We start from the raw sequence: 22302 nt of genomic DNA on the forward strand, positions 1-22302 counted from the left end.
AAGAGGGCAAGTGGCAACCCCGAGTTACACAGGACACGTTATAAAGGATGTAAAAGAGAAGAAATTCGTCGCTATGAAAAGGCTAGCAGAAAGGAGAGAGGAATGGTTAGCTGCGTCAAACCAGTCTCAGGATTGTTGACTAATGATGATGACATGTTTTCATACACTATCACTGTGTTGAACATTTATTTATGCCATAAAAATACGATAATGAAATTTATACATCAGCTGTTCGAAAAAATCTAGATAAAATACAAGTCATGTGCAGGGATGTAGACAGGAATTTCGTTCGGGGGGGTCCAAAACCAGGGGGAAAGATTTTTGAAAAACGGGTTACTAAGTATAGGGTTTTCAACTAATTTTAACACTTTTCATAATCGAAAAAAATTCATTTGTTACAGAAAAATGTGGTAAATTCATGATTTTTTAATATTTTACTTTCTTTTATGAAGAGAAATTATTGAGTTTTTATATTTCGGGGGAGGGTCCGCACCCCTCCCTTGGCTACGCCGCTGGTCGTGCGGCAGTGCTGCAGCGTTTGAAGTGTGGAGATTTTCCGCTCTAACAGGGTTTCCGGGTTATAGTTATCCGAGATTCCTGGGCTCTAATCCATGTAAATATAGATGAAAATCTTTTAAAGATAATTTCAGCGAATATCCTTCTTCTAATGCTCTTACTACACGAGCCATACGTCTTCCACATTCGAAGAAGCGGGATTACCTGTCAAGTGGGGATCGGGTTGGCGTGGTGGCTATAGTGTTGGCTTCCCCTAGGGCTCGGGTTCAAATCCCGGCAGTGGCAGAGAATTTTCGGCGGCTGCCTGATCTCTGTTTGAATAATGTGTTGACGGTAATTCAAGAGCAGCAATCCGTGAGTCCAGGGACCAGGGAAGGCAAGTGAAAGGAAACGAAAATATACTTCGTTTTGACCCGGAGCCAAACTAAAATACGAGGCCTGGGTATAGTTTTGTTCCCGCACGAAATAAAAATCACCAAAGAGTTTGCTTTCGACCCGGGATGAAACTTTACTCCCGGGAACGGAACCAAATTAATCGAAACTCCGCTGCTTATGGTTAAGTTTCGATCCCAGAAGTTGAGTGGAGGGGGATATATGAATAGTTTCGACCCATTTCGTGTGACATACGTGTAGAGAGGTTAAAAAATTGAGCTTAAAAATCGAATGGCCGGTTTGCGTTCATCGCTCTCCTGTTAGTGGTAAAAATATGAGTGTTCCGTGCATCTAATGGCGGTTGGTCAAACCTCTACTTCATTCAACCATACTTCGTACTCAAGAGTCTGGGTCGAAACTTAACTGTTCAAAGGTGAAGCACGTGGTCCCTCTGTTGCGAAAAATTAAATGCCTTTCGTTTCTCCCTCAGTCTTAGTTTAGTTTCGACCCGAAGTAGTTTTGACTCCGATTTCGTTTCCACCCTGGGTTTAGCTCCCCGGGTTTAAATCCATTTCATTTCGTTTCTACATTTCGCTCCCAGGAACGAAACTATTGAAATTTTACTGTTTTGACTTTCGTTTAGTTTCGATTACCATCCCTGGTGAGAAGGCTCATCGATGAGCAAGAAAGGAGTTATCAGTTTAGTACCTACCAACAACGCTTGATTTTGCTGAGTTCGATCAATACCTGATATTATCAGCTGTGACTTATTATTGGTTTTCTATTTAGAATCTCATACGGTGAATGTCTTTAGTGTTAACCACCGTACGCTTTTTGCTAACAGTGCATCGACGCTTGCATATACTATCAGCGATTAATTGCAACGAGTCCCTCATCCAATTTTTCCGTTAATTCGTCTTAAATGTATGTATAACTGGTCTAATAATTTTTAAGGGGGATTTTCCTCTCCTTAGCGACCCATACCTAATTTTTCTTGGAATAATTTATGCGATGGGTTTAGAAATACAAATTTGCATCTCAAGTTCAGTGTGAGTAAATCCTTTTTTATAATATGTATAATTTATCATAGATATTATAATATTTACAGATAAGCATTGTGCACGACACGACAGTACTAAAATTGGACTGTATTTTTTTATTTGCGCCGGGAGTCCCTTTTTTAACTTCGTTTTCAGTTTCGTTTCACTTGCCATCTCTGGATGGGACGTTAAGCCGTGGTCCCCTTGGTGACTTTCGTTAAGAGCAGGCGAATGTCGACGACGGGTTTCTTTCCATTCTTCCTTAAATATTCTTCCGACATGGTGCGAATGACCTTAGCTGTCGGTCACCTCCATCAAATGCCATACCATACTTGTTCAGTGATCGAGATTAAAAAGTTAAATTTCCAGAGATTTTCCACAAATTTATTTAATCTTGCACGACACGTTTTTACCGTCAGGTGGTTTTCAAGTACAATGTGAAATTGTTAAATCAATAGCTGCATTTGTATCTGTGCTGTATAAAACTCAAGTACAATGTCGAATTTTCAATATAAGGAGCTGTATTTATTCTGGTCGGATATAATTTTGTATCCGGACTTAATAAATACAGCTCCTGATTTTAACAATTCCACATTTTACTTGATAATGCCCTGACGGTCGAAACGCGTCGTAAATTATCAAATAAATTTGTGGAAAATTGCCATCATTCTTTTTCATTAAATCAGGATGTAATTGCACTACATTTCCCCTGCGTCATTTACTTTCAATCGCCCGCACTTGAAGGTTCGAGACAACCCTCAGCACTGTGCACGCCTGTCACTCACCCCCAGTACCCCTCCGATCCTGTCATAGCTAATCTCACACACCCTGTCCCCTAATAAACCCACGAACATCCCCCGACCAAACACCTTTTTCCCACTCCACTTCCCTCTTGCCACACCCAGCAGGTGGAAAATGGATATTTATTGCCCCGGGCCGAAGTTATAGGGAAGGGTGAGGGGTAATGTCAGGGGTTGGTTGTAGCGCGCGAGCGTCATTTGGTAACGGGAGTTACTTTTCTGGAGAGGTGGAGGTTATGAGGGATACCATAAGGGAAACAGGGCCCCGACACTGTTCGTTGGGGGTAAGCCACTGAGACTCCATCTATCGTCTCGACTCTGTGCCTTAATCTTGTTAGCGGGAAATATTTTCTCGACTCGGGACTTGTGTGCTCGTTTTTGGTGTCCTCTTGTATAAGGCGGGCACATTTTTCCGTCAATTTAGCCCATGAGTCATTACGTAGGTAGGTAAAACTTATGGACATTTTTTATGGGCATGATTCAAGAGAGAAAAATGGTCTTCTGTCTCATTTTATAAAATAACGGCTTCATTTCCGCGCAACTTACTGCACATAATGTACTAAACGAACTAAAAAATATGTACATCAACATATATAAAATCATATTTAAAAAAAAAGCAGAATTCTTCGAAAACTAAACTAGATATTGGAAATATATTGCATTCAAATACTTAGACATCGTGTTGATATTTAACTGGATCTGTGTTTACCACATGACTACATTTACAAGTAGAATGGGTGGGCAATCACTCTGCAAATAAATAGGCTGGTGAAACTACTCCAAAAACCAGCAATAATATACCCGTGAGTTATGAGAATACTCTCTCAAATTATTCATTTTATGTCTAAATAGAAAAATTCTTTCAGTAAACATTGTATTCGTGCATAGAATGTGAAGTAATTAGAGTTATAAAAATTATTTTTTTATATTTCTATGCATGGAAACGAAAATAATCACAAACTGTAACTCTGACTATTATTTATTTTTGATACTCATAGAATATAACTTGTGCAATTAAAATTCAAAAATAAATTCTAATTTAATGTTTTGATTACCCTAAGCATTGAATTGCGACAGCATGCTAGATTTGTTCGGGGCATATACGATATCTATCGGGTTTTTTGTTCCTGGTCATGAATTAAAATAGCTGATAAAAACGTAAAAAAAAACTGTTATAAATGAAAGTGAAAAAATTTTTTTTCGTGAATGTCCACAGTATTTATTCAAGTACGACGCGTTTCAGCGATTCATCGCTATCATCAGGTACAAATGCATGGTTTACGTCAAGAAGTCTTATATATTACATGCGGAAAGGAGGGGGTATGGTTATGAGTTGGTGTAAGTGGGAGAGGGGTTGGGGGGTAAACTGTACCATAAATTTGGAAAACATTTGGTACGTAAAAAAACTGTACCATATATTAGAAAAGAGGATAATTGTTTGACTGCAGCGAAGAAAGGCTTTGTTAATTTTCACTGTGGAACATTTATTGAACAGGATCGGTTTTTGCTTTCAGATTATGAGCTGGTCGATTAAAAAAGTGGACTTTGCTCAAGCTTTTTTTCCATTGTAATTTTTGACAGCCTCCAAAGTAGGTCTTCAAGTTATGATTTTAAATACTCGTATTTCCAACTTGAATTGAATTAAACTGATTTCACTTTAAAAATTTACAGTCAATAAGTATCAACCTGGAGAATAAAATAAATAAATATCAATAGGGTAGTTTCGTTCATCAAAGAAAACCAAAGGCATTGATTGCGATTCGTTACCCACCATTAGTGTATTCATAATACACAAATTGTTTGGTTTTTGAAATACCGGTTTAGACGAATGGCAAGGGTCAAATTTTATCCTCATTTGAAAAAGGCCAGATTGGCGCCCATACGATTCCACTCCGCATGACGTCACAGGGACCTAGTTTCTACACGAGAGGATAGGAGTTATACATCGTCTGAGGTTACCAATGCATGCATGAGGCACAGAGCTCAGGGAAACATGTCTTAATAAACACTTATTGAAACTGGCTAAGGTCGGAAAGTTTTCCTCGTTTGATAAGGTATTAATAAACCTTTTTTAAGCCAAGCGCTACCATCCAGCAAGGTACTCGGCTATCCGCTAGCATCCTGCGACGTATCAGCGCTAAGTCTCGCCTCAAGGTCACCACACCGGGTGGGAGGGGGAACCAGAAATACGACGTACGGAGATATTTCCCGGCATTCATACTTGAGCGTCGCGTTTTCGCGCGCTTGAAAATTTTCACTTTTCATTTAATCGCGAAAAATAGATGTTGTCATTTAAAAATCTAAAAGCGTGAAATACGTACTCCAGGAGTAATAATCTTTCGATTAAAGCAATAAAAAAATAATAGGAAACCACCCTATTTAGCACATGGACATTTAGCATGTGTTATGCATTTAGCATGCAATTTATTTTCGCATTTGAATTGCGCAAGTTATTTGCGTCGAGTGTGTTATTAACTTGAAACTATAAAATAAATAACCCCATTTATTAATGTTGAGCATGCGTACATATCTTCAAAGTCGTGAAGAGTTTTAGTATTGACTTTGTCAGAGCAAAACTTTGCTTTTTGCCGAGTTATTGGAACACATGCTTAGATTTTTCTCATAGAGAGCGGGGAGAGAGAGAGAGAAAACAGGACCACGCGCAATGTCATGCAAAACTATTCAAACTCCTCGGAATGGATGGCATTATCATGAGGCCTCGATACTAAGGGATGATGCAAGGGACACCGCAAGGGGTTGCCTGTGTGCTCTGCATCCACCCCAAGCGTTTCCTAGCCTTAACGTGCAAATATTGATAGTGCAAGGTCTAGCAGATCATAGACACCAAGAGTATTGCCTGATGGACAGACTTTTCGTTACAGAAATTATTAAAAGATAAGAGGGAACTAAGGATTTATTTTAAATCCTATACTCTTTTTATTTAACAAATATCACTATCAAGTGAAGCAGGAAGAGAGGAATATCTTAGAAATTCTGTCTTTATAATTACTTCGTTATCTATCTAGGTGGAGGAGAATTAGATCCAGCCTGCCAAGAAGAAGGCCTAGTATCTTAGCCAAAGCCTTGGTGGTTTAAGAGCTATTTTCCTCCTCGTAAATAATTGCTTATTCAACCGAAAAAAATCTTTATTATATTATTAATCTTAAAATCGACATTTATTACTTCTATCTTTAATTGTTATCAGGGTTTTCCTAATTCCAATTAAACATAAAAAATGAATTCCTGAATTCCTAAAATTTTACTCAAGCCAATTGAAAGCTCAATTGTTGTATTCATTTTGTAAAATTATTGAGGATTAGGTCAAGTGATTAAAAAAGTTTGCTAAGCATTTATTCGCATCGTTTATTGAGTATTCCCATAAATCTGAGCAGCAAAACAACCAAAATAAATTTGGAAACATACTACATTAACACAGTACACGTACGTAAAAACTGCAAAAGCGAAAATGTTTAGGAAGAAGTGTTCATCACTTATTGGTTAATTACATAAAGTGGTGGTTTAAAAGGGAGAGTGTGAAATTGGGTTAATTGGGTGAATGTTCATTTGCTATTCGTATTATAGTAGAATTAATGTATTTAATGGATTGTTTGAAATTGGTTTATTGGGACAATGTTAGATTCTTAGTAGTATGAGGTTAGATTTGATATATTATTTTTTACCGCGGGTGTCTTTTCCGTTTCTAAACTTTGTATTAGATAGGTACATTTGTTTTTCATGTGTATACATCTAATGCTGCCACCAGGCAATAGTCTACTTGAATCAATGTGTAATAATAATAAATAAATAAATAAATCATTTCTGGCTTTATTTTGTGGAAGTCTGATATATACATGATAAAAGAACGCAAATTATAATTTCCACACTTTTCATTTTAGAATGCCAGGGAGTGCTCCCGCCCTCCTCCTATCTCTCACGAAAAGTGCCAGCAGCGCAATAGCGCTCCTCCTGCAATGCCCCTCATAGATGCTGATAATTCACTAACCATTCAATAGTCAATATTCATTTTATTTTAACATTAACTATTTTCTTAAAATTATACAAATTAACTCAAAATTATTCAAATAATACATTTAAAAGGTGATACCACATACAACAAAGATTTCCTTAAGTTATTGAATATACCTTTCGTTGTTTATGAGACCTAATTGTTTTTCCTAACCTACTGCAAAATCAGCAAAAATGCCTCGGCACTTTTTGCATAGTACCTAGAAAATCGGTCGGCATTCAAAGTGTTAACACCTCTGAGGACACTTGGCATAGAAAGTGAAACGCTGGGTAGTCAAGTTCCATTTAATTACTTGTCCAAACCATTGAGAACTTTAAATAGGAAACATGACAGAAAACAACGATGATAACTAATGATACCATAGGAAACATTACCAAACTAAATACCAGCAGTATAATTTTTCTAAAATCACCCATGTCAGTCAAGCCATCCGTCTACCACCGGCGCCCGAGCAAAAGAGGGCTTGGGTATTTCACGACGATACAGGGTGGAGGGGAGGGATTACATATTCCAAGGAGTGGAGGGGTACAAATGGCGATGTTCAATCAGCCGCGAATCTGCCCCAAAAATCGCCCCTGTTGACTCTCAGCTCCTCCAAGGGAACAGTGTGCAGGGCTGGAAACTTCTGGGTTGGAGACATCAGTTGAATCAGAGGGAAATTCATTGGAAAACATGGAGGGGAGAGACATAGTGGGGTGAAGTGTTGGAGGGAGAGAGAGTTGTGATAGGACTATGGTAAAACTTCTCACTCCAAACTGCATACCAGGGACTCAGCACCCATTTTCTCTTGATTGCTAATGAGTAGGTATTCCTCCGCAGTAGTCCTATATAAGCCTTGCTCTGCAGGTATGGCTGGTTCGGGGCTGTTTCGGGGGCTGTTTCGGGGGCTGTTTCCGGTGGCAGGGTTTCCGGAGACAGGATTTTCCGGAGACAGGACTTTCCGAGCCTTTTGTCGAAGGGCCATTGCGCGAAAATCCTTCGCGCGAAAAACCTTAGCGCGAAAAGTCCTTAGCGGGAGAAGTTCTGCGGATAAGTTCGGAGGAAATCGAAGGAATTTCTGGAGGGGGTACCAGAAATTTTTGGGGGGACACTAAAAAATGCCACATCGGATTGGAAGAATAGGAGGACTGTAGTAAAGGCACATACCAGCCAGAGTAGTAATTGCAGCTATGTGTGTGTGTGCATTCCTTTGATTCATTCATTCCCGTTAATTTACTACCCTAATTTTTTTTAAACCCACTCTTAGCGATGTGGTCTGGAAACTGCCAGTATATAGGATTATCATTAATTGATTTCCACCAAAATTCCAGCATTGATAAATGCGCAAAAAAAGGGCATTTTTGATTAAATAAGCTTTAGGTTTAAATCGATACCTCCACTGCACAAACGCTCAACAATCTCCGACCGAATCAAATCCACTCATATAGTGGCCCAACAAAATGAATCTGCTCAGCTGGCAGTAGTCGTAGCATAAACGCTCTCCTCCAAGCTTGGAGAATAGGAGATGAGCGGTTATGCTCCGGACACTGCCAGCTGAGCGGATTCGTATTGTTGGGCTACTAGATGAGTGGATTTGATTCGGTGGGCGATTGTTGAGAGTTTTTTCAGTGGAGGTATCGAAATTTTTTGTTAATCTTAAGCTTAATGCCATGTGAAGCCCTCAGAGGCCCCCATACTAAAATCCTTTTAGCATGAGTTAGGCCAAGGATCGTACCCTGGCCGCATTATCCCATTATGTGGGATATTTACACGCATGCGGATAAGTTTGAGGTGAGCTCTACCCTCACCCATCCAAACCAACCTTCTGATTGAATCAATGAATGAGTGAAGCCTGAAGAGTATGTTTTTCATTTTTATGTGATGCATGAGTCAAAAATCATTTCAAAAATCATATGTTGACTTGAAAATCTTCGGCTGCTATCTTTAAATGCAAAATGTCGTAGTCGACTCATAATTCACATTAAAATCCAAAATGCTAAATTCTCATCGCTAAATTGAAAATAGTCTGAGAGAGAGACCTATAAATTCCGTTAGATAGATAAATCGGTACCACGGTATTTTATCATTTTTGTTTATCTACCCAAGAACGTACCCCGGAAAACACTCCTCGAGTAACTAATCTGATTTCACTCCATGAGAATTAATGATAGTCCGCTGTTTGTGGCCGACCATTTCAATAACTATTTGAAAATTTATCTTCATAATTCATTGGTGATGCTTCCATTGATTCAAAACGTACATGCTAAATATCTAAATGTAACCCCAGTTTGCTGTTAAATTCGTGTGCAAAAATGCACCTCGAAAATAAGTTTTTTTTAACTTTTTACCTATCCCTTGCTATGGGAAACAAAAACTTATGCCAGATATTCCTTTAGATTATAATTTTGTCTAACTCCTTTCACATAGAGTACGTTCTTAAGCTTGAATATGGCCAAAAAGTGAATATTTATTCATGCCTCAAGGAAATTTTCATAAGGAATAAGTTAAGCTATTCTTTGCTAATGTTTCCTTGACGATATGTTTTCTCTAGGAGAAGTTTATGTTCATAAGAATGAGGTTTGCAATTATAATTTTTGAAGGATTTATTAGCGAAGCAAATTTAAGACAAACACTGGGCTACCTCGAGTTTCATGTGTCGTATTAAATATAGAGCAGGTTCTTATACCACAGAATCTAAAAGCAGTATTTAAGCTTCAGATTATCTTCTTAACTTATACATACAAACTTTGTGAGGTGCATTCTGGGAAATTCAAGCCAAAACTCTTAAGCAACACGATTCTAAAAATATTAGCTACTAACTCTCTTGTGAAGCCATGAAATTACCAACATCTTTTATTCCTTTATCATGATAACCATTCTTTTATTTAATACGCTTGAAGAAAAATAAATATAAAGTTATTTGTAATCCATCAATTGCATAGAGATTTATCGAATCCTTGAATTTCCACTTTGAGCTGAAGTATTAGGCATTTAAAATGACAATTCATTCCCGCAGAACCAGAGTTTTTCTGTAACGTATAAATTGCTTAAATGTTGAACTATCGTCTTAAAAACTTCATGATATATCGAGTTTCCAATGGAAAAACTTACCTCTAGCTGAAATGCAGAAATTTAAATTCATTATTTTCTCAAATGATACATTTTCATACTTGAGATAAGGCAAATATTTTAAAATGTCAACTCTATATTCCCTAAGTATACCGATAGGATAGCATAGGACTTTCATATATTATACGTCTCGAAGAAAAGGCAGAATACGATTGGTAGAGCGAGAGTGATGCATCCTCTTAAGTTAATTAACACGTGCAACAGATAATAATTTTTCGGAATCGGCAAAAATTGATCTTTATGAAATAAAAAAATTCAACTCTTTTGATGGTGATTTCTTTTTTAGTTATTTCTTTTTTAGCGATTTTTGACGAAACTTACACCAAAAATGATTGTCAAGTCTAGATCCGTACCTCACTAAGATAAACTAATACAAACGTACAACCGTTGTCATTATTTACTACAATGAATGCCAAGTTTTAAAATTTATTTCTGTTTTCTAGTAGTAGCTGTATTTCACTTAAATTTCGCAAAAAATTTCGGAGATCAGCTATAGCAACTCCCATCTCGTAAGATTAAAAAAATAATCTACCTACGAATATCCCTATGGATAAACATGTTTTCGTACGTGAAATTAATGAAATGAGCGTGATGAAATTAAACGTAATTATTATTACCGGGAATCAGTTCTTCATTAAGATATAATATAAATATAATTGCTTACTTATTGACTTTTCATGCAAAAAAAAATTAAATCCCACAAGTTCATGATATTCAAACTTTTTGGAAACATTTTTATTTTTGAAGGTTTTCAATCTAAATATCCATCATTAATGCATCACCGTGAAGCCTGGAGAAATCTTTGTCATTCATTTTATATTTTCAGTGGAAATTGTTCGTCACTTTTGTGAACTCGAAGTTTGATTAATTATATCATATCTACCGCGAAATATCATTTTCTCAAAACTCATTGTGCAAAACGTCTCTGCTGGAGTTCCAAAAATTTTTTTAAAGTTTATAAAAATGAAAATATGTAACCTTTCATAGGTAAGATTTTTTGCTTAATATTGGTTGGATGTCGTGCTGAAATCATGGGAAAGACTTTGATCGTATTAAAGTCATAATACTTGCAGATTTTTTTTAAGTACATCATCATAGATATTAGTATGAACCCAATGTTCTTGCTCGGATTCGAGGAAAGGGAAACTTGGTGTAGAACTATCGCCCTTCGTTCACTCATTATCATAGGACGAAAAAGCATTAATGCTTGATAGCCGTGAGACAAATTTACGGCATTTATAAATACCCAGCATACGGTCATATACCTCGAACATGGGTACATTCGATACCTATCAAGTAACTACTCTAATCTCTCGAAAACAATGTATCCTTAAATAATAGTAGAAAAGAAATGGCTTCAATTAGTTTTACTGCGCCTATCTACAGTAAAAAAAACTGTTTTTTGAGATAGGAACTTCAAATAGGATTTCAAAAGTTGACATTAATGAGGAGTTAAATTTATTTACCAAAATTTTTCAAGAAAATAGAGAATAAAAAGACTTTTTTTAAGAGGTCACATATTTAGCTTGTGGATTTTCAAGTTATGATAATAGGGCAAAGAACTGAGCATTCGTATTTATTTATTTTTTTCAAAAGGGTTTGCAACAATGACCATCCCATTTTTATTGAATATCCTGACCTTCGGATAGGTACTTGGCCAATATCTCCATTCGGAGGTACCTATTGTGATGGTTAAATGAATAGAATACACTCTTTAAAGTCAACTCCCTGTTGTCATTATCAAGGGAAATGCGGATATAAAAGTGTTGGAATCAGTCGTACTATAAATACTGATAACAAGTAAGTGGAATTTTCATAGTTTATTGTAATAATTTAACCATCACTATGGCTTGCCCTATATAGAGAGTTTGGTACGGTAGGTCAAGTAATTATGTACATATTACCTTGTGAGCCACGTACAGAGATGTTTGGCAGGGGATGAACCATCACCAACATGCACAAGAGGATTAAAATTTATTTCCACGAACTACTATGCAACATTTACGGTACTGTGAGTAGTAGGCACTTGATTAGAGACGGTACATTCGAAGCTTCGAAACATACAAATAATAACAAGACTTGAGACACGAATACCTACTCTATTTGGTTCTATTTTGCATCGTTGAACTTGAGTCTTGACGATGCGAACTTGCGAACCATTGAAGATATGTATAACTTAACACTTTCCCGGCGAATAGAATAGATAAACCTTTCTTGGGTTTCCGCGCGGATAAGAAAATCTGAGAGCGCTAGAGCTACAGCTCTTAGATTTTCTTACCCGCTCTAGCGCTCTTAGATTGTCTTACCCGAGAAAAGTTAATTCATTTATTTATTTAATCCAGTCCAAAAACAGCACGAGGCCAATTACAGAGGACTACAATAACAGGAGAAACAATCTAATAACATTAAGCAACGTAACCAATAATGAACAAAAAATATTCAACAGTATTTACAAATAAAAACAAAGAATAGTAAATTTCATCGGGTGGTGTAGGAATTGGGGGAAAATTACGATAGTGATGGTGCAAGATGGATGAGGGATGAAAAAAAAGGATCAAAATTCGGAACACATTTGGCATAGGAGTTAATGGAATAAAGAAGTCTGAATAGAAAAGAACGTTTAGAGACAGAAAGGCGGGGGTGAAAACTGTTGTAGTTATACCTACAATGAGATATGGCGTGTGAGAGTCAATTGAAAAAAAAAGAAGATACTCACCGAGCAGGAACAAAAGGACGAAGATCCCGGGGCCGCGGAAGATGGGATGTCGCTTGAAGCAAGGTCCCCTGAGGAACGGCAATGAGGCTGGAGGGTTCCGCGTCTCCATGCCTCCCGTTTGCCTTCGTCAGCAGCGGAGATTCCCAGACGGGCGAGGTCGGTCAGCGATGCGGGGTAGGGTGGGGTCGCCGAATGTGAGCCGGGCCCCCAGGCGGGGACGAAGTCTCTCTGCGGAAGCAATAGGTGGATCGCTTGATCCCTCTCCTTTTCCCAGGTCTCCGAAGAACTCCAAAGGTTTCTCGAGAAACGTTTGATCAAACGAAAATCGAAAGTTTCCTACGAATGGTAGGTAGTCCGCATGACTGCATTTCACGCAGCACAGGATTGACCGTTAAAACTCCGTTTGAAGCTTTGATGGTGGAGCACACGGCTTCAAATGGCTTCGAGGAAATCTGTTTAAGGACGCAGATCTTGTTTATTCTCCTCAGTCTGATCGTTTAGTCTGCATGGCTGCATTTCAGGTAGCAGGGAATATTCTGGAAGAGTGTCGTTAATAGCTATAATAGAGGGACAATTTCTTGAGCACACGGATTGAAATAGATCAAAGCAAGTCCGCTTTAGCTCGTATATCCTACCCTTTCCCTCAGCCTGACCTCGTTAAATAAAAGAGTGCCATGAAAAAATGTTCGAATCGAACCAACTGAACTATCGAGACACGAGGAAGAAAATTAATAAAAGAACGGCGTAAATGAAGTGCCGTTGTATTAAGTCAATTCCAGTAGGTACTTCTTCTTTGGTAACCTTATTATTGAGTGAGAAAGAAGTCTCGTGAAGCCGTTAGCCAATCAAACAACTGAGACAGAGAAGGAGGAAATACCGAGAGAAAGCATAAATGAATACTTGAACACCACATGTTATGTCTCAAAAATATTGACACCTCATCTGTCAGAATGCATTCTTAGTGGTGCACAAGTTTTTCCTCAAGCCAATTAAACGGTTAGTTTTTCACCCTAATTTATACTGGCTCCTGCTCATCGCGTGAGGAAAGTGATGAAAATAGATGTTCCTTGAACTGGAAATAGTTTTGAGATCACCCCACTTCCGTCTCTTCGGACTCTGTCCACTTATTCTTTGACACTCCTCCCCTCTGCCGTAGGGCGCCCTCGGCGTTTGAGATTAACTGGGGGGTTGTGGAAGGGGGAAAGGGAATGCGATGGGAAAAGCGGGGAGGGGAGCGGCAACACAAGTGGGGTGGGAACCCAACAACAGCCCGCTAATTGAGGTGACGAGCCCACTGCACACTTCTCTCTCTCCGGGGGCACTTCACCACTGTCGCGAGCTTACGTCACCCGCCCGGCTGTGATGGATGCGTGATTATGGCCGGGCCGCCAGACGACGCACGAAGCGTCGTCGTCGTCGGTGCAGTAGCAACACGTGCACGGTGTGGGGGTTGATACACATTCAGAAAAGGGGGCGGGAAAATCGATTGTGAATCTGCAGAGGGAACGAAAGAGATGCGGATGTGGGAAGGTCAGGGTGCGCGATCTCAAATGGGGCGGAACGGCGGAAATAAACGCGATGTTTTCGTCTCAGCGCGCCTCAGGATCCATTCGTCATACTGACCAAGTTCACCCACAACACCAGTTCAAACGAGAAACACTTGTCGGAAAGGATCGGATGGATAAAAACGCCTCTTTCCCCTATTTACTTATACTTTGTTACGGAAAAAAACTGTCGTTAGATTTTATTGGTATAGCCACTGCTTGAAGACTCCTTATATTTCACTCCTCAACTTCATCCTTGCCGAAGATCTCGAACTATTGTATGATATCTTTCAATGATTCACAAATGGTTCTCTTTGGATCGCAACGAATGCCTACTATTCACTTCCTTATCAATCACATGCGAATCAGCTGCTGTGAATATGAGGTGATGGGGCTTTAAACTTTTGTCTCCTTGACAAAAGTTTTTCAAGTTTATAATCCTTGAGGATATTAAATTACTGTCCGATGCCAACGAGGAAAGAAATTACCCTAGGCTGAGCACTATTCTTATGACGCGTCCAATTCGGAAATAGAAATATCCGTGGACGGTTTTAAGTTCTTCAGACAAGTATCACCTAAAGAACTAATGGGTTTGCCGCTGTCACACTCACCGACTCCTTCAGATCCCCTATCATAGGACGGCGTCCTTACCACTGTCATTCCCCTCCACGCTTCTGCAGTCACCAGCGGATTGGACTCCCCTAACTATCAGGTCTGGCTGTCGGGATAAATGTGCCGCCGAAATTTTGTAGGATCACTCTCACTTTCCTGATCCAGAAATCCTGAGAGATCAGATTGTCGCCTCAGCCGCCTTTACCAAATACCCAGCTGAAGCCTAATGGACTAATGCAAAATCCACGGTGGACCACGTGGCTGGCGTGACGCTAACACAATTGTCTACCGGAAAAACCAATTTATTTGATTACGGGGAGTGAACACCCGATACTGGTGAGAGCCATAAGTGTTCTTGTCATCTAATTACTCGCCAAATGTACTGCTGAAATCTGAAGGAACCGATGATTATGAAACCTTCAGAGTTGACACTATAGTAACACTATCTGTTGGAAGCATCAGAAGAGTCCATGGAGATAATTTAAAACTGGCTGTCGGAGAAAATTGTGTTGTTACCTTGTCACTTATTAGTGCCTGCAAGCACGTCACTAAGATATGATCAATCACTGAATACCTTCCCTTTAAGGAACCACTGGAATAGATTCGTTATCTCGGGTGTCCGTCTAAGAATTCCGTGGTGACAACAAGGGACTGAGGTAATAATGCTATTGGTATCACTTCTCGAGGCTTGTAGTAATGCCGTTGAGCTGTTATGAAACCACTGCGAATATCCCTGATGATCCACCGGGCGCTAATGTCAGTTGTGCCACGCTGTTCACTAGAATCCGTGGAGACAACTCGAAGGAGGGATGAGTTCCATGTCCTAACTAGTATGATGGATATCAACTTATCACTGCCGGACGCCGGCAATTACGACCTTAAAAACTAATGGGACCCTTGCTGAACCACTAGAAAAGATGTTTCTTTAGCGCCAACGTCAGTACCATGGGGGCAGCTAGAAAGTGAGGCAAGTTCCATGTCCAAACAAGAGAGATGGGTGTTAACTTATCACTACTGGACGTTGGAAATTACGTCTTTGGAAACAAATGGGACCACTGCATGACCCTTGCCGTACCACGGCAATGGATGTAGGTGCTGCGCCACCGCGGTTATCCGTCTAGCCGTCCGCGGCGATAGTAGTCTCTGGAAGGGGGTGAGCACAGTATCCTATTGGGTGAGAGCGATGGGTGTTGTCGTGGCCTCTTGACCCCGAATGGAGGATGAACTCGGTCTCCAGGGAGAGAGATAGAGAGAAGGATAAAGAGAGGGGGTGAAGGAGGGATATAAAGGCGCGATCAAGACTCCTCTCCGAGTGTGGGCGAGGTATCCTGGGATATCTCTCCCGGTCGAGGAGGGATGAGTCGCGGGGTGGGGGAGGGGGTCAAGAGAAGAGGGGTGGTGGTGTAATCCTCAGGGGGAAGGAAGTTTGGGAGGACGCCCAAAAAGAGAGAGAATCGGAGATACCCACGAGCGGTGCCGAAATCGCCAAGCGGGCCGAAGATCTCTCTCTCTCTCCGCGAAAGACGTCCGCGCTGCCCCCACTGAAGAGCGCGCTGTGTCGCGACGAGTTGGGGGCGCCGCTTTCGTCGGGGTTTTGCGTTCCCTTGCGAGAGGGTGCGTGAGTGGTGCGTGTGTTTGTGCGTGTGTGCGGTCGTGTCGCGGGAAGGAGAGGCGGTGGAGGGGAGGGATGATAAGGGGAGGCGGGGGAATGGCGAGAAATGAGGGGAGAGAGAGAGGGAGTAGCTGTGGTGTGAGGTCTGACACGCTTGCGTACAATGCAGGAGGTCGCTCCCAGGGCTCGCGGAAAATTGCGCCCGCCGACTGCCCTGACCTCTAGCGAGGGCTCGGGCAACTGACTAGTCGCGGCGCGCTCGGTCGCTAGGGAAGGGGTGAGTTTGGTCAGCTTACAGGACAGGCGCCAAACATGACCCTCGGCAAGTTTCAGTTCAGCAACAGATTTTTGTGTATACTAGTGTTACATCTGCATATAAATTCTACCTCGCAAGGATGAGTTACTGCTGAAAGGTGTATTATTTTATTTCCTCTTGTAGGATTGGCAAATACTTGGGCTAGTGAGTGATTTAAATGTGCGGTAAGGTCTCGCTGATTTCCCTATTCCTTGAATCCGGTTTTGCAATGTGAGTTTCCCGATTTATTAATTGATTCCAATTTATAGCTCTATTTCCTGCTGATATCCTTTTGAAATTTTCCCCATTAATTATTATAATTTGACTGTCCGACTTGTCCGACTGTCCGGGCCCAAGCCTCCTCAAAAATTCTTTATGGGTGCGAGAAAAAAATTAGTCATGCTTGTCGATTTTCCCCGGACTGTCCAGATATCGAGATTCGAGTTACCAGGGTTCTAATGTTGATCATATGACTCTTCTAAAATGCTTAAAAAACTTAAAACTCACTAAGTACTTATAAAATTTCCCGGGCCAAGATCCCCAGTTTGGGCCCCCCCAATATTTTTCGTAAGTCGGCGTCCCTGTGGATAGTGCACCATTCATCTTCGGTTATTTCGTGAGCGGCGTTGTGCCAATGTGAATTAAGTGTTGGATAAACTCCGACACCTGTCCTATCGCATCGAGTGCATCTGTACCTTTTACATCCCTAGCGGAGAAACTTTCCTATTAAGCTCCATTCACAACTTGGCTCAACTCGTTTGTTTTTTAACCAGATAATAAAATAAATATGCCACCAATTAACGCCTGTGGTAGTTCATCTTTCATGGAATCGATTTTCATCATCATTATCACCACTTGAGTCCAAGCTCTGACCTTCTTCAAGCTTTCCATTAATCTTTGCCCCTCTTTACTTTCTACAAAGCTGTAACCCCCCTCCCTCAAATGTATATCCTCTACCACTTTTTTCCTGGACCTTTCCCTATTTCTGCTTTCCCATAAAAACATTCTTCGCTACTTTTTCCCCACCTATTCATTGAGCATTCCCTACGTATCTAATTTTCGATTTCTTCATCACGATAATGTTCTCCTCACAGTGGCTATAGTTCCTCACAGTGGCATAACTATGGGAGGACGAGGGGACAGGTCGCCCAAAGTCTCAGAGAAATATAATAAAATTCTTCGCAACAATTGTCTAGTTTTGTTATACAGTAACTGCATCTGCTTAAAGTTAAATTGTAAGAGACAAAACGATGTAAATTGTATTTCCAGGCATGTCATTTTTCAAAATTTTCCGGGAATCCCAGTTGTCTGGGGATCGCCCACACGGTACTCCCATCCCCCCAAAACATATTCATAGTTACGCCACTGGTTCCTCATTCCTACCAATTCTCCATTTTTTCTTTTTCATTTACTGGACCACAGATCTTCGGAAGCATTTTCTTTCCCATCTCTGTAAAAAAAAATTTCTCTTTCCCTGATTGTCCATTCCACTGAACCATAGGTGGCTGTCGACCTGATGAGTTTAATGAACACTTCTCTTTGTACTTACCTGCTGTATTGTCCTTGAATATGCTCGATATCTTGCTGATATTAAGTTAAAATACATTCTGAAGGAATTTTTATTTGTAGTTTTTAGGATGAAAAATGCGATTTTCTGATAGGTAATCACCATCTTAAAGTTTTTAAATTTTGCGCCATATACTTGAAGGTAATTTCAAACGTGATTATAAACAGGTTTTATAAAATTTGCTCCTTGCTTAAAAAAGCTTGACTTGGATCTTTCCTTAAGCAACAAGGAAACAATCAATGGAAAAAATGTATCAGAATTGGATATTAGCTGCCTCTCCCCGAAAAATGATAATTTATTGATGTTGAAATTTATTTCATTGGTAGTTAACTGATTATAAATTATTATGAATCGTAAAAACCTTGTTTGAAATTAATTATTGTCGCACAAATTATACTTCGGAAGCAAGGATTAAGGAATATATACAAACTATAAGTAAGTCATTGAAGCGTACACATTGAATTTAGCTTCAGTTTTAAAGTAACAAAACGCGAATTTACTTAATTTTATTAAATTACCTAATTCCCTATGATGTCATCACTTAAAAATAACTTGCGTGGAAAGTGTGGTTTTTTCCATATAAAAGAAGCCAGTCGTTTTTAAATGCATTTATTCCTTGTTCTTTTTTAAAGAAAGTGAAAATTGAGCTTCCGTCAATTTTCGCTCCTATCAAGTTCAAAATATCCGATGATTTTATGGACAATAGTTTTAAAGGGGATGATGCATTACCTTGCGGCACAATAGCTAATCGCATAAATATGTATTAAGCCAACATAGAAAATAAGTCTAGAAATTATTTAATTTGATAGCTGAAAGGATGTTTTCAATAATGCTGTTTCATTTAATTTTTAAATATTGCATGTGCAATATGAATGGAAGGTGCGTTTAATAATGAGTTGTGATCATAAAACTATCTTAGATGCGCATCTTAATAGGCACGTTTTTAACCCTAAAACTGATATATTAGGGGTAAACTCGATGAATATCTCGGTTGTTTGTCGAGTTTGTGCTTTTTCAGAAAGATCACCGAGTATCGAAGCCCATGGAGGCAAACGTTTTGGCTGTCCAACTGCGAGTCATCAACGGGGATTCAACACTGAGGACGAATCGGGGTTAGAGAGACCACAGATATAGAAACATCAGCCACCATGAGCAGCAGTGCCAGTGTTATTCCCAAACAAAAGCAAAAAAATCTGTTTTAGTAACCAATTTCTTATATTCGGTATTGATTATCCAGTATATTTCATTTAATTCAGTTCTCCAATATGGCTAAAATCAGTGATTTGTGAAGACGCAGATAAGCAGCTTGGAACCAAAATCAAGGCAATTCAGTCATGCATTTCGTACGATAAGCGAGTTGAATATACTGATAGCATTCCCAGTCATTCGCTGAAAGCTCGGTGAGGTCGCAGAAACATGATATCAATCCCATGGTGAATTACCTACTGCATCCAAATTATAAAGCTATTTTTGTTGCACTTTGACGAGAATGTTTTTTGCAGCTATTCACTAATTGCATAATATGTTTCCATGATAAAATGTTAACAACTAATGATAATTTCCGTACTTTAATGTATAATTCCACCACCGACTATGTTTTCGATACACTAAGGTAAAAATTGCCATTTTTAAGGTAAAAATTGAAAATGAAGACTTGAAAATTACATAGTGTCGAAACCGATGCTGGGAGCGGAGTTATATGTTTAATGGTGGAAATTACCATTTTTTGTTTACATTTTATCACGGATATATCGCATTTCTACCACGCCTGAAAATATTTCATATATGAGTGGGTACAAAGCCAAGGGGTACAAGAAATTTATTTTTTCTGAACAGAGCTAGGGACAGAAATTAGGTACAGAAAACAAACGAGATTAATTACATATTCATTTGTGCAATTGATTTTCCACTCGATGTCAGAACAGAGCAGAGACTCACTCGTATACCTTGGCAACCAAGTTTTTGTGTATTTCTTCTAACAATTAAGTTTACCCAACCAAGTTGAGGAAAATGTCACTTGTGCCCCTTGGCTGCTCATCCCCTCATATCTACACCCACATAATACCCCGCAAGCCGCCTAAAAGGCGTGTGGCAGGGGGTCTTAGGACACCAGCCGTCTACGCATAAAAAATGAAGTGCACTACAAAGTTGGGACTAGCATTTATGATAATCCTTTATAGTTCGGGGAAAAACGAATTCCCATATCTATCCGTTCGGCAAAACACCTGTCTTAGTTGTAGGTTCGAAGATTTTCGCGGCGTTGATCAGATGATCTCTGCATTCTCTTCGGGACTGCAACGTCAGCGAAACTGTTGTCGCCAAAACCCAACGGACGCGGTGAAAACCCGAAGAGAATGCAGAGATCATGTGTCTTAGTTTATCGCTTCTATCGGACCTGAAAATATAGTGTGGCTCTGATATTATGTTATCCGTATCTCGCTCTTAAAGATATCCATTCTTAATTGTTCAAGCAATCTAAGCCTACCGCGCTGCCTCTGAGTCTACAGCGGCTCCCAGCCTAATTCGCTTAACATCTGCGTAACGCTGTCTGTTCGCCCGTAGCAGTTTTTGACGAAACGTGCAGCCTTCGTGATGCTTCTAAAAATTATTTCCTAGTCTTTCTCTTGCTGTTATTTTTCATTCAAAAACTTGGGAAGTTTCGTATTGAGGTAAGGTGAATTTAAACTCAAAAATCACATTTTCGTGCACCTACCATGCAAGTGAAATATTTAAAGTCACTAAATTACTTAAAATGAGATGTGAATTAAATCCATAATAGCTTTTTCAACTTCCAAACAGCCATAATTGAAATATTATTTAAATTCATGACGAATTTCGTTCTCGACTCTATTGCGCTGCAGGTTATCGTTTCTCTTTTAACATTTCATCAATCGCATCAACGGATATGTCGAAGTTAAACGGAGTGTAAACTGATGGAAGCTCAAATTTTCACTCTTCCGTTAACAGGCAAGGAATAAATATATTTTTAATCGATATGCAAATGTTAAAATTGTAAATAATAGACTTTCCTTTAAATAAATAAAGTAGCGGCATCAAAGGTAACTCGCTAGTCAAACAGGCGCGCATTGACCGTTTACTTACTCTAAAATTGTAAATTTATTCGGTCATCATGGGTAGAGCCTATTAATAGTTTCCAGATGTTCCCAATTCCAGTGCTTCATAAATAAGAGGTTTGGTAAAGTGTGCGCTATACTTAGAAAATCTCAATGCATTGACACTCGTAAACTATGTAAACTCGTTTAAATATAATTTCACATTGCATTGATCATTCAGCAAAATTGTTTTTTTTTTCTATCGACGTTTTTGAACACTATTGCGCCTAAAAGCTTGCTCTAACCGCGAAAGTAGTAGAAACTAAGAGTTATTCTTTGGCATGGAAACAATTTTTATAAAAACACATTTCCGTTAAGTTCCTAATTAACAAATTTCTATTAGGATATCCCAAGTAGGCTATTTTCCACTGCTTTTAACCAATGCTACGCCTTTTGTTAGAATCCAGAAAGATTATTAGTTTTATTTAACAATATAGGTATGCGATATACGTGATTCCATGTGGAATCTGTTGCTAGAGGATATAGTTATGAATTAAAGGGGATCTCTCAAAGAATATACTTCATTGTGACAGTAAAATATCTATCTAAAAGCAACAAGACAACATAATAAATATCTAGCTTAAGCATAAAGCAAGGGTCACATTAAACATACTTCGAAAAATATGTTTTAACTATCACTCCAGCTATCTCCTTCCTCCCATGGAATGTAGCTAGCAAAGATATAATATACACGTGTTGATCGAATAAAGGATCTTCTCCATCATCTATTACTTTTGCAAGTACGTACTCAGTCGCACAAGTGTGGTATCCGTTGAGTTTCCAGCGATACGAGAGCAACCCACTGTGAAAAGTCAATAGTGATCTAATTCATTTGACTTGTTTCTCTCGTATGTTCAATCTGCATCACGCATTACACCTCAGTTTTCATTTGAATTCATTTCCTGTATACCACGAACTCGTGAAACAGAAATCTTCCAAGTTTCACGGCAGTGTAAAGCTTTCGTAACGGACGAAATCAA

General features: G+C 39.3%; 1 protein-coding gene across 1 annotated transcript in view; it reads right to left on the reverse strand.

The window, feature by feature from the left end:
* Nucleotides 1–16326, reverse strand: part of LOC124157743 — a 119146-nt gene extending 102820 nt beyond the window's left edge. Inside the window, exon 1 of the mRNA XM_046532738.1 lies at nt 12580–16326. Coding sequence (XP_046388694.1) covers nt 12580–12688 — 109 coding nt within the window. The 5' untranslated portion in view covers nt 12689–16326. The remainder of the gene's footprint in view (nt 1–12579) is intronic.
* Nucleotides 16327–22302: the final 5976 nt, after the last annotated feature.

The sequence above is a fragment of the Ischnura elegans genome, chromosome 4 (assembly GCF_921293095.1).
Source record: "Ischnura elegans chromosome 4, ioIscEleg1.1, whole genome shotgun sequence".
NCBI classification, from domain to species: Eukaryota; Metazoa; Arthropoda; class Insecta; order Odonata; family Coenagrionidae; genus Ischnura; species Ischnura elegans.